The sequence below is a fragment of the Notolepis coatsorum genome (genome assembly GCF_963971535.1).
Source record: "Notolepis coatsorum genome assembly, chromosome: 5".
Classification (NCBI taxonomy): Eukaryota; Metazoa; Chordata; class Actinopteri; order Aulopiformes; family Paralepididae; genus Notolepis; species Notolepis coatsorum.
Window position 1 is genome coordinate 128,667,066 of NC_140169.1, and position 14,385 is coordinate 128,681,450.

General features: G+C 40.3%; 1 protein-coding gene across 4 annotated transcripts in view; it reads left to right on the forward strand.

Moving 5' to 3' along the window:
- Window positions 1-1,315: 1,315 nt before the first annotated feature.
- LOC311228021 (bifunctional protein GlmU-like) overlaps window positions 1,316-14,385 on the forward strand; it is a 37,731-nt gene continuing 24,661 nt past the window's right edge. For 2 of the 4 annotated variants that reach the window (XM_084313911.1, XM_084313912.1), the window contains exons 1-3: window positions 1,316-1,452; window positions 6,875-6,956; window positions 13,843-13,894. In XM_084313911.1, coding sequence (XP_084170037.1) covers window positions 1,379-1,452; window positions 6,875-6,956; window positions 13,843-13,894 — 208 coding nt within the window. In that variant the 5' untranslated portion in view covers window positions 1,316-1,378. The remainder of the gene's footprint in view (window positions 1,453-6,874; window positions 6,957-13,842; window positions 13,895-14,385) is intronic. The other 2 variants (XM_084313913.1, XM_084313914.1) reach the window with 1 other exon arrangement.

Below are 14,385 nucleotides of genomic sequence, written 5' to 3' on the forward strand. Positions count from 1 at the left end.
GGAATGTGGATCACTACCCACTTTCAAAACCTCTCTCAAGGGACACCTACGGGAGACTGCAATTCAACACTGGCCCCTGTAAATATCCTAACCCAACCCCCTCCAATGTACAGTCATTTACCTAGTATGGTTTTGTCAATAGTCCAATGTACAATTTTGTTTGTTTGTACAGTGTCTCCCCCCCCCCCCTCAATGTACAGTTTTACTTGTTTATACAGTGTGCCCCCCCCCCCCCCCCCCAACCACCTCCAATGTAAATTACCCAGTATGGTTGTCAATATCCCAATGTACCCAACCCCCCCCCCCCACCCAACCTCCTCCAATGTACAGTTTCTACGTCAAATGTATATACTCCCCTTTCTTGACTCCTTCTGTATCACAAACAGTACTGTATTTGCAAATCTGGTATGTCATAAATGTATAGATGTAGCAGTACTGACTATCTGTATGTCATGTATGTCATATATGTCCTGATGAATTGAAAATGGGGGACCCTGATGTAAACAAGACGAAAGTCTTTCTCTGGTCTGCATCCCCTTAACAATTGTGTGTATTGAGCTGTACTGTATTGTACCCATTCTGCAATCTGTTAATAAAGTTTTCAATCAATCAATCAATCAATGTTAAAAGTGTTTAAAGTGTCTAAAGTTAATGTTACAGGTGAGTGTTTAAAGTGAGTATGTGGATGTGGATGTGTGTGCAATGGATGTAGATGGATGGGTTAGTGTTGCATTGAGTCATAGAGCATCCTGATGGCCTGTAGAAGCTCCTTTTGAGGCTCTCTGTACTGGCCATGAGACTCCGGTAGCGCTTGCCTGACCACAGCAGTGCAAAGAGGCAGTTGTTTGGGTGGCTAGAGTCTTTGACTATTCTCTTAGCCTTGCAACTCCTGGTGTAAATGCCCTGGAGAGTGGGAAGCATTCGGCTGATCGAGCCACTCTGCAGTCTGACTCTGCTGCGGTTGTGTGCGGTGCTATTCCCAAACCAGGAGGTGATGTTATCAGTCAGCAGCATGTTCTCTATTGTGCATGAGTAGAAGTTCCTTCTGACTCCCTTTATGCGCCTAAGGAAGTAGAGGTGCTGCCGCTGCCGTTCTTCACTGCACTGTCTGTATGTGTATTTAAATGTGATAATTTGTTTGTTCATAAATAATGCATCTTATTGTGACTCAGGATATAAATGCAATCCATTTACCATTATGAGTTGAGAACTTTTGTTTTGAAAGATCATGACCGGAACTCGATTCTGCTGCTCGCTCGGAAAACAAACCGGATATGTAATCTTTCTTCAGTAGGTTACACAGAGAGCCTCTTGAGTTACAGCTTGCACTGCAGCAACTCAATCATTTTTTTATTCTTAATATTTAGCTATTTCTACAATGGAGTTTCCTAAACCAAATAGCGACTGCGACTGGAAAAGCACCCAATTTCGTCAGAAAGTTGTCGCACATATGTGAGATATTTTGTATTTAAAGTGTTCTTCTAAACAGTTCTTAGTTTTGTTAACATTCGTATTTTCCATAGTTTTCTGTTGTTGTTCTAACGTTACAAGCTGAATACATGTCTGTCCTACCTATCTTCGTCGTTTTCTTTGCTCTCGTTTCACTTTCTGTCTTGGCGAAGTGCTCAGTCCGACGTCCTTTGATTGACAGTCAGGGAGTTTGTTAGCACCCTCTGCTTGTACTCACAACCTGCAAATGAGCGACCTTTGCCAGCAGATGGCGCTCAAAGGACAGTGACTACTAAACCCATCGAAAGTCTTTTTGAATGAATGAATGAAAACTTTATTTAACAGATTGCAGAATGGGTACAATACAGTACGGCTCAATACATACAATTGTTAAGGGGATGCAGACCTGAGAAAGACGTTTGTCTTGTTTCCATCAGGGTCCCCCATTTTCAATTCATATAGACATATATGACATACATGACATACAGATAGTCAGTACTGCTACATCTATGCATTTATGACATACCAGATTTGCAAATACAGTACTGTTTGTGATACAGAAGGAGTCAAGAAAAGGGAGTATATACATTTGACGTAGAAACTGTACATTGGAGGAGGTTGGGTGGGGGGGGGTTGGGTACATTGGGATATTGACAACATCCTATGTGGTCTCAATCATAGATATTTCATATAAACGGTCTCAATCCTGTTTCATTCAGTAATACTTAATGTTAAGCAATGTTGATGGCTCTAAAATGTAATTTCATTGTGACTTAAACTTTTTTCAACTCACTTTAAAGTAGACTAAAAAAGTTGAGGGACAATTTATATATTATTTCGTAATGATGTTAAGGGAAAATAATACAAGCATAACTAGCACCAGTCAGTTTACTTCCTCTTTTGGGCAGAGATGTTTGACAGTGCAAATGATGTCCAACAATCTGCATAGAAGTGTGATATCGAGGGAAGACGTATAGACCAATCAAATTGAAGCACAAGGGCATTTTTAGACACCTCCAGTGCACTCTTTGTTTTCTACATCACCCCCATGCTCATGGCATGCATGTGCATCCTTGTGAATGTGTTGGAAGTGATACGAAATTAGTGTTGTAATGAAATTGTCTAAGCCATTACCTATCTTGGCTAACTTTAATAATAATAACATTAATTCATTACATTTATATAGCGCTTTTCTAGACACTCAAAGCGCTCCCCACAATGTAGGGTGGAAATTGCCTCCTTCACCAGCACTGGTAGCACCCAACCTTGGGTTATGCAGGCTCAATGGCTGCCATACACTGTGTTTTATTATTATTATATTATTATATATTATTATATATATTATTATCACCAGGCACACATCACACTACACAATGGCTGAACGGCTCAGGAGACAGGGATTGATATCAACCAATTAAGGGGAAGGGATGATTAGGTGGCCTTGATGTCAGAGACCTGATTGGGAATTTGGCCAGGAACGTCGGGGAACCCCCTACTCTTTGCGATAGGCGTCCTGGGTTCTTTAACGACCGAGATTCAGTCACTTTTTAACTTTAGCTAACACAAACCTGCTGACTATCTTATAGCATATAATATGAAGCTTCTGGCTTAAAATGATCAAATGTTGCTGTTTATGAATATTACATTAGCTAACGTTAGTGAGCTATCATTATTAACGTTCGCTACATAACGTCAGCTAAAACCAGTGCACAGCCTAACCAAAACCCTCTGGGAAATAATGTTAGCTAGTGTGGGATATTCCATCACCCAAATTGACTTGTATATCTGACTATATTCAATATCCAAATTGTCATGGTTATCAATAAAATCCAATAATGAAAGGTAGAAACATCTTTCAGAAGGTTTATTCAAATAAGTGAATCAAACAAATAGTTACAGACAGGAGACGTTGCAATGTGGGTCATTGCAACGGGCAGAGTATACACCCGACAGTCTGCCCAGACCATAAAGACTGAGCCACTTATTATCTCGTCCATAAGCCAATCAAAATGCTATTTCAGAAATAGGATCAGAAGACAAGACTGACACAAGACCAAATAAGAAATAGTATTGCAGCTAGTTAGGATTGGATTACAGCTGAGCTCAACAGACTCTTTGAAGGCATTCCATGTGTGCACACATAGAATACAGGGCCAACACAGTAAATAACAGTTGATTGTACACATTTGTTTAATTTACAATAGATAGAATTATAGATAGATATACTTTTATGGATATCCTTTAGCATGTCATTACACATTAGCAAACATTAGGAAGAAACCTGCTAATATCTGACACTATAGTGAACTTGAGCAAGGATCTTCAGCGATTCCTTGTGTTAGTAGATCTGCATGTGAAAGTGACATTAAATTGGCCCAACACACACATGCTTGCTAACATTAGCATTATATTATTAGGCCTACAAAGGCCCCATGAAATCAAAATAGATGTTTTGTCACAAATGTCTTGCCCTGACTGTCACCTATATGTCAGTTTGTAATTTCCTGGAAATTAGTCATCCAGCACACGGGCATATAAAAATTTTGCGTCCAATGAAATGTTTTCTAGAATGACATTTATAGCATTTTCTAACTATGTACTATGTTGCCTAACACTAATGTTGTGTTGATTGTGTTGAACATTGCTAGCTAATGGGTTGACCGTAACACACATTTATCACTATTGGCTACTGTAAACAGCAATCAATATCCGCGACAAGTCCCTCCCTAGCTTCCTGTATTATTCTTTTTACAGGAAACACACATAATTATGCAGAATCAAATAGCATTCTGCTAGCCGTTTTATAGGGACTTTAATGTTAGAATGTTTCTTATCAATGTTCACATAAGATTGTGAGCTAACCCGGCTTGCCCTGTCATTTGTAAACGTTAGCTAGTTTGCTATCGAGCAACATCAAAAAGAGATACATCTCGATTGATGCTGGATGCTGCTTTTGACATCTCCAACTCAGAAATGTAGGGGTGTCAGAGTAAGTTTAAAACCTGGTTATATCCTATAGTGTCTTGTTTTGTAGAGCTGACCAGGCCTGGACTGGCCATCTGGCATACCGGGCATCTGCCCGGTAGGCCGACGCATCTTTGGGCCGTTATGATTTGATAAAAAAAATTGTTTATTTATAAAAAAAAAAAAAAAAAAGGCTGGGACAGCGGCCCATTGGTACTGACTGACACTGGGCTGGCCCAATCACATCTCTTACTAAGCACCCCCCCGCCATTCATGTGGTACATGACTGAGAGGGGGGCTGGTACATGACTGAGATGGGGCTGTGGTACATGACTGAGAGGGGGCTGTGGTACATGACTGAGAGGGGGCTGTGGTACATGACTGAGGGGGCTGGTAGTACATGACTGAGAGGGGGCTGGTATACAGGACTGAGAGGGGGCTGGTACATGACTGAGTGGGGGCTGGTACATGACTGAGAGGGGGCTGTGGTACATGACTGAGAGGGGGCTGGTACATGACTGAGAGGGGGCTGGTATACATGACTGAGAGGAGGCTGGTACATGACAGGGGGCTGGCTGGTACATGACTGAGAGGGGGCTGGCTGGTACATGACTGAGAGGGGGCTGGTACCATGTATTGTGCATCATAGGTCAAACCATTAAAACGTTTATTTCCACGGCAGCCATTTTGGATTTTGGTCTCTCACAAATTTCCCCCGCCTTTTTTAAAAATTCACCCCGGCTAAATTTGTTTATTAACCCTCCTAGATGACAAATCCATTGAGAAACGAATGGACCCACAGATGACCCACTAGGTCCATATCGTATCATCATAATATTATTTAAAAAATCATTAGGATAAGGGTTCCCTTGATAAAGATGCATGAAAAGGCTGTATAATATACAACACCTGTAGCTCAACTGCAAAAACTGCTTTTTTTTATTTGATTAGATTTGTATTTGGAAATTAAAAACACATCATAAAAACAAATTATCTTGACCAATTTGTATTCCTGAGGATATCACCTAAAAGCATTCATTAAAACACTTATTTCCAAGGTGGTCCTCGATGGAAGACATAAAACACAGCACATATAGCCTACTCAACTGCTAATTTTTGCTCAACTGCAAAAATGTATGCCTAATGTATTAGCCTACAGGGAAAAACACATTCACAACAGGCAGCAAAGTTTATTTTCAGCCAAGTATGGTAATAAGGTAACTATTTAATTAGGATATATATGGTATGGATTACTTACTCTTATAACTTATTACTATCTGTGGTAGCTCTAGTCTCCACCTACACAAATTGTTTTTGTGTTGTCCATTGATCATGCACCTTCACGTGGTAGGCACATTAACTGTAGGTCAAACTCCCCAAACAAACAAGCACACCATTGATTTAATTGCCATATATAAATCACAAATATCTAACTATTACTCCTCTCTGAACATGAATATAAAACAAGAAGGTGATCTATTAACTGTGTAAACCTTATGCAATATTCATCATTGATATTTGAATACTTGAAATCTGTATGAACTGAGTAGTTAGTATCAAATGAAATAAGATGGAACAGCTCCATGCATTCATTGAATAAACAACTATTTGCTCATTACCAGTATGGTATTGTTTAAATTGTACAGCTTTTTGCACATCTTTGTCAGGGAATTCCAACAATTCTGGACCTGAATGTACCAGTTAATTGTAATCATCTCTCTCTCCGTATGTCTAGTCAAGCCAGATTGTGGAGGAGAGAGACGGGGATGAACAGGCTATAGACTACTTTGCCCATCCTGAGCCTGCTATGATGCAGATTGTTGGTGACAGGTATATAGACAACACGGGTTGTTATGGTCACATCATTCACTAAGGGGTCACGTGGTGTTGTAGTATGAGTAAAAGTCAGCTGTTCACCGGCGGGTTTCAGGTATTGAAATGATGAGGGAGTGAACGGGGAAGTCATACTTTGCTGACCGCACGCTACACTATGATAAATCAAGCCGTGATTCACTTTATTTTTGATACTATATGAACTGTTTTTAACTCCAATAATCTAACGAAACACAGTATCCTGGAGCAGTGATTATGTGACGAGCGGCGCGTCTGGCAGGTATCATTATTTCCCCGATTTAGTCTCTCGTGACTACAGTTTGTTTGGACAGTCGCCATACACAGATGTTTTTACATCACCACCCAAAACAAGATTCAGCCAAGATTGAGTGAGTACACTGGTCCACTTGCACTGGTACACTTGTCCATGGCACTTACTACCCAGCTTTGTAGTGGTTTGGGGGAATAGTACAGTAGGTACGCATATTTAAGGGGACCGCAAGGATGGTGTACTTGTGGGTGGTGTCCGACCGATTATGGTGGGCCGGTCTGGGCCAAAAATGCCAGGGCCGATTTTTGGTCCCATGAGTCCAGCCCTGGAGCTGACTGTTATTTTCTCTTATTTCAGTGAGGAGGCTATGCGGAAGGGTGGGACTGCACACACTGTGTGCGATATGGAGAACGATGCTTTTGTGAAAGCTAAATCCAGAGTGAGTAGAAAGTGTTCCAACATTTGAACGCCATGCCAGCTGAAGCTTTCTTCTGATTAGCAAAGATAATTGGAGGACAGAGGAGTCTTGCTACATTCTCCATTACCTGTGGCCTTTTTGTAGCCTGCATGCACTGTGTCATTGTCTTCTAACAATAGGTATTGGAGGTGGGATCAATTAACTTAGAATCCAATCAATTAAAAATGTTAACAGAAATTGTCATGGGACCACACATACTGAGGGCCTTCTACAGACGCACCACAGAGAGCATGGTTTGGAAACGCCAACCAGAACAACCACCGTAGACAGTATATTCACAGAGTGGTGCGTAAGCAAGGCACACAGGATCCTGAAAGACCCCAGCCACCCAAACCACAAACTGTTTGAGCTCATGCCGTCTGGCAGTCAGTACCGCAGTCTCAGGTCCACATCCAAAAAACCACTGAACAGCTACTTCCACCGGGCAAACAGACTACTGGCAGATAGAGTAGACTCTGAATTATCACATGAGCATACATACAAAAGCACCTTAGTGACTTACACATCACACAAGCACACTTATTTCACGCACACTGCTGCTAACATATACCTTGTATTGTATAGTTTGTATAGATAGAAGATACGTTGTGCATTATGTTTAGCTTGTAGTTTAGTTTATAGTTTTAGTACAGCGGATAGCAAAACAATAGCAAAACAATTGTGCACTTTTTCATAAAAGCATGAAACTTCTACCATAGTAAGTTTATACCATGAGGTTTATTTTCAGATGTGGAGGGAAGTCAGATTTGACCTCTGAGGCCCGGGAGAGGTCAAATCCAAGATGGCCGCCCAAAATATAAAAAAATTCATAACTTTGGAACCGAACACAATATAAAAACACGTAAGGTATCATTTCCTACCAATTTCAGGGTGCCCATTCTGTTGGTGATACCTTTGAGACCAATAGCATTCAAGAAAATGCATTTAGATCAATGTGGAGGTCAAATTATGCAGACAAAGGGAGGTAAACAGTGCAAAAAGGTAGTTTATTTCCAAAATAATAACAGTAATAATGATGTTAATAATGATTATAACAATAATGGCAATAATAATAATAATTATCATAAGTTATTTAAACTAATTTATTATTTAACTTTTTAATATGTTTTTATTTTGAGATTCCGGTGCCGTGGAAGGAATCTTTGGCTGTTGCAGAACTTGGATTATGGTCTATGTTGTCCACAGCTCCTGTTGTGAACAGTCCATGATGCAACTTTGGTAGGCACACAACATCTTCCATCCTAAATCGCTGGCATACACCATTAATTGGCAATGTCTGATGTGATTTGCAGCAGCCTGTCATAGGAAACACACAATCCCAGATTGAAAAGTGTGTCAACTAGCCCCCTACTTCTTGTAACTGCATGGATCTTGAGGGACAAATATAGAGGGAGTGGAGTTTCTCAGGTGTGCCTTGTACATGCTGAGCTTGGTGAATTATTGTTCCGTGCCTGCTTCTTACTGTTGAAGACCATCAATTGGGAGATTGTTAGGGCAGGTTTTGTGGTGGTCTGATGCTCAATGTTTGTACCATCAAGTATCATGTTGACAAGAGCCAAGAGAGATGGCGGCACAGCACTCTGCTGGCAGTTTTCTTGGAATGACCCATCAAAAGAGAAAGATGAATTAAAGATCTCTTTGCGCACTACTTGTGCTGCTCGCATTAAGTGCATGGCATCACTGTCAGTTTGACAGGCTTTCATCAGAGCTGGTCCAATGTCCGTCTCGAAACTTAGTAGTGTGTCTCCTCCTTGTGCATGTCAGATGGGGAAGCTCAGAAAGCAGTCGTTCTTTCAGTCTGGTAGTGTGAATACGTTCCTTCACAGTCAGACCAAGTTGTTCTAGCCTGGTCTTGTATAACTGAGCGATGTCTGTCAATTTGAAGACAGGGGCACTGTTCTCATCACTGCTCATGTCTTCCAGGTATGTCACTAACTGTGCAAAGGCTATGCCATGTAGGCCAGACTCATTTCCATCATTGCGTTTAGATGTAACCTGTTTAGATGTAGCTCTGTTATACAATGATGACAGACAGATAGTATGGTACTTGGCCTCTAGGGCAATCATGTCACCCTCTGCAAGCTTGGCCAACAGAGCAGTGTCCTCGAGCTCAAGAGCACACTTCCTCATATTTCTGTCAATGTTGTAGGTTGATGCATTGTGTAAACCTGAAGAGCCTGCTGCAGGCTCATTGCAAAATAAGCAAGTAGGTTCTGTGGACTGTGAATGGCTGTGGGCAGACCGTGTGTGTACAGATGAGGTACTGCCCTGTTGTGCTGTAGTTAATTTCCCCCGACTTCATCATATGCTTTTTTGTTGAATTTAAGCCTACATTTCTTGTGCCACTCAGCATTGTGTCTCTTCAAAGTGGACTCTATGCCATCTCCATCATCTAGTAGCTCCAGGTTGAGGTCCATTGGTGTGTGCTGAAGGGTACGGAACCGGAGAAGGTCTTCTGCCAGGGACACATAGCCACTACCAACAGACTGTTTTGTTTTGTTTCGGAGTGGGCACTGTAAAGGTTCATTTGTAACTACTTGACAGAGGACACAAAGGTCCCAGTTAGTGCTGGGAGGAGGCTTGGTTTGCTTGGATGAAGGGGTCTGGGTAGCGTCCATCAAGCTGTGAAGCTTTGACATGATTGTGATCAGAATCACCACCAAGTCGACATGGAAATCTGAAAGGATAACAATTGAACATTGTTTAGCATTGTTCAAGTATTTTTAATTGTACAAATGTGTCTTGTCCTAAACGAATCCTATGAATTATGCTTGTTAGACCGTTTAGAAGTTTGACCAAAATTATCTAAAATGCTAGCTAGCTGGCTAGCTAGCTAACCCATAACGTGCTAGCTAACGTTAGCTGACATTGCTGCAACTAGCCAGAGTTAGTTTTGGCTAGCTAACACACATCAAAAAGTTCACAATAACTTGTAGTTAATCACCAGGTATATATTTTTTTAATGTAGGCATACAGTAGACCCTGAAGAAGGCCATGTAGGCCGAAACATGTCGGTTTTTTAAAAAGATTTTTCTAAATAATGTAACCCAATAAATAAAGGCTTTTTAAAAAATTGTAGAGCTGCCTTGGATCTCAACCTTTCTTTTATAGGCATACAGTAGGTTGAATAATTTTTATAGGAAAATTTATATGGACAACTGAAAGGAAAATCTTTCTTACCTGCTTGTCAGTTGATTGACAGTTGAATGACAGTTGTGACAGTAGGTGCTGTGCGTGTGAACATATGGGAGAATGACAGGTGGGTTATATCATGGCATGTAATTCACTTCAGATAGCCAAGATAGACTACTGTATATAAGTAGGCTACATAACTAAAGTCTCACCAACTAAAAAACGTTGTTGGGCTTGGGAATTTCAAACTGAGTGAAAATGAAGTGATTTTTTTTTTTTTATATATATTTCTTTATTATTATTTTTTAAACATACACATAAACATAAACATAACAACATAAAATTAGATATACAAGCATTACTTAACAGTACACATCCAATGAAATCACCATTTAAATAAATGTATTATACGAGATATACACCTAATACTTGCTATCTAATACCCTACATACATATGCTCTCGCTCGCTCCCCCCCCCCCGGACCCCCAACTGGATAATCCATCCATTATCATTCGCTCCTAACCAGGCACTACAATTCATATGCTAGCTTTTATTCTTTCCACCACTTCTAACCACATTGCAATTTTGGATTCACTGACACCCAAAATTCTTGCTGTAGATATTTCTAGATAAATCACACCGAGATATGTAAGAATCCAAACCTTCCGGCACATTTTTTCCAGTTGAAACCATCGTGATGCTATCAGCTTTTTAGCCGCTGTGATACCAGATAAAACTAATCTCTTTAGCTGTATAGGGACTGCAAACTCAAAAACATCATTCAACAGCAATACAGAGGGGTGTACAGGTATATTCAGAATTTAGAAATTTGATAATTGCTGGGCCACTTCTTTCCAGAATATCTTAATTGGTGGGCAATCCCAGTACATGTGCATAAATGTACCCTCATCCCCATTTGTACATAAGGAGCATCTGGAGTCTTGTTTAAGTCCCATTCTGTTCAATCTTATAGGAGTCAGGTATGTCCTATGAATATAGTTAAGATTGATTTGTTGATGGTCCGGGTTACGTGACGCAAGTCGAACGTTTGCCCAGGCTTCTTGCCAATCAAAATGTATTTCCAGGTCTGGTATATCCCTCCTCCAGACTGAGTCTAGGTGGAGGATTTCATACGAGGACGTTAGTAATTGATGATAAAAATCGGATACAAAACCTCTCAATGTCTCTCTTTCATAGAAGAATTTGTGGTATCTGTGGTGTTCAATTGGTATCCTTAATGGGACTCCATGAGCCTTCAAACATAACAATAACTGTGCGTAAAAATAATGTATGGAACTGGTGAGATTAAATTTTGTATGTATTTCTTCATATCTACAAAAACCCTGTTTGTTGAAAACATCTCCTAATGTGTGTATGCCCTGCTTTTCCCATTTAGGGTATCTTATAGGTCGTTTTCCAATCAGGAGTGCATTGTTATTGAATAGGGGAGTATGACTATGCCATTTATGTGGGTTAGAATCTTTTTTTTTAGTTTCACGCCATATCCGGATCGCATGAGTAATAATGGGGCCAAATTTCAATTCGCATTGCTTAATTAATAATTTGGTGTATACTATGTCCTGCAGTCTATGTGGTGCTACTATATTTACTTCTAAATTTCTCCAGGATACTGATGCTTGGGGATCAAACCAGGTTGTCAGTGGTCTTAAAGTGTACGCCTTAAAATAGTGGTAAAAATCTGGAAATGCCATACCTCCGTCGGTTTTGTTTCTCTGTGCAGTGGATCTTTTTATACGTGGTGGTTTGTTATTCCAAATACATTTGTATGCGGTAGAGTGTAATTTTTTCCAGTGAAAAAATGAAGTGAAAATCTTGAAATTCTGGTTCCTCCAGGGGTCCGTGAAAATAGTCTAGGGGGTCACAGTGATAATTATGTGCTTGGAAGGAATAAAATGTGTCACACATCCCAGGAAATAATAACTAATAGCTGAATAATACAAAGACTACAAATAAATTAATCAAATCATGTTAGGGTACATAAAACATTTATATTTTGATGTGTTTTTGCCTTGACTTTAACATAAATCTATTTTATTGAATGCTATTGGTCTCAAAGGTATCACCAACAGAATGGGCACCCTAAAGTTGGTGGGAAATGACACCTTACTGTGTTCGGTTCCAAAGTTATGGATTTTTGAACATTTTGGGCGGCCATCTTGGATTTGACCTCTCCCGGGCCTCAGAGGTCAAATCTGACTTCCCTCCACATCTGAAAATAAACCTCATGGTATAAACTTACTATGGTAGAAGTTTCATGCTTTTATGAAAAAGTGCACAATTCCTTTGATTCAAACTTAACCGCTGTACTATTTAAGTTAGATAGAATATACATTGTGTACAATGTTTACAAATCTACAGTTAAGGAGCCGGGAAAAACAAGCATCTCACGTTTTTAGGAATGCATATACGTATTACGTACTGTGACGAGCCTGGTGGTGTTCAGACTCATCACGGTTCAAAAAACAAACAAATTCAAATGTCAACACAAGTGCAATATCAATCAATATATAATTCGATGGGCAAATAGAATGGTCGTAATACAGTCCGATGGTCAAAACACAAAAACAGGCTCTCGTACAAAAAAGGGATTGTTCAATACTCAGAGTAGTCGTCCGGTCCAGGGTCAGTACACAAGGGGGTTTCTCAGCCAGTCTAGGGTCCAGTACACAATGAACACCTTCTCGCCTTCACCTCTCCTCGCACTATCTCACACCTCGCAAAACTCCGTACACAACAATCTCTCTCTCAATACAATAACTCCAACCTCACCTCCACTCAACTCTCTCTATCCTAGTGTATTTGTAGTGTGTGTGTCTGGGGTGTGTGCGTGTGGGATGTGGGTGAACTAATGATGCACAGGTGTGTTCTATCAGTACTAATGAGCTACCTAATTGTTTCCACTCCTTCCGTGGCAGTAATATCTCCCATCCTTCACATATCCATGAGATGGGGGGTGATATCTGCCACAGTACTTATTGTATTGTATACGTACTTATGTATTTAAAAAAGCTGTGACAATAAAATTATCTGCAATCTGAATAATTTACACGTTGGTAAATTTGATGTCTGATTCATCACATGTCCTCCTCACAGCAGAAGCTCCTCTATCCCAACAGCATCTAGCATGATTCGCCTCTTGAATTCTCAATAGTGTTCCACTAATCCAATTCACCTAGGCAGCCAACAGATGATGCAGTGTATTATCGGCCATGATGTGTTGATTGATTGATTGATTTTATTGTGGATTAGAGACATCATCCAAGGGATGGCGACAGTGGCTCGTAGGTAGAGCAGTCTGGTTATCCGGAGGTTCCCGGTTCGATTCCCGCTCCTCCTGGGCAGCGTGTCGAAGTGTCCTTGAGCAAGACACTTAACCCCTAACTGCTCCTGATGAGCAGGTTGGCACCTTGCATGGTTGCTTCCGCTGTCCGCTGTGTGTGAATGTGTGAGTGAATGGGTAAAATGTGAGGAACAAATTGTAAAATTAGGATAAAAGCGCTATATAAATGCAGTCATTTACCATTTATAAAAAAACATGATAAAATGCAAGCACTTAATTCCATCATGGTTCCTGGTATTAAGAGAATGCAGAAGATAAAATAATAATAAATATGCTACCCTCTCTTTCCTACTGTATACCATGTTCGTACAGACTGCTTTGCCGTTGTCAGCCTTGTGTCTATTTATTTCTAGGAAGAATATCTGACTTTGATGGCGAGGGTGATCACACACTTCAGAGACCTTCGTAAGTGTTCTCTCTCTTTGTAGGCTTCCAATTATTTGCTTAAACACATTCCTTAAAAGACCTGAGTAGTTATAGTTAGGCCTGTCATGTTGGACAATACATTGTCCCAGAAATAATTGTGATAAATGATATTATTGTAATTTGAAGGCCATTTTATGTCACTGATGTAATGATATAACGTGAGCATCTCACTTTATTTTGCTGCAACCAAAGTTGGCATTTCAGGGCTCTAGATTGCAAGCAAAACTGCAAAACTGCAGTTCATATTCGACTTAGTGGCACTTGTGCAAGTGGGGGTGAAATCAAATGGTTCATTAAAACAAAGATGCAGTCATGTGATCTATTGTAAGATGATATTTTGACATATTGCACTGGCATTGCTTACAGTATCTTTCTATTAGTTGTGCATGCCAGACATGTCTAACTACAGCCTGTAATAACGGTCCGTGCCTCCCTGACTGGAATAGGAAACTGGTAGCTTTGCTTAGTAA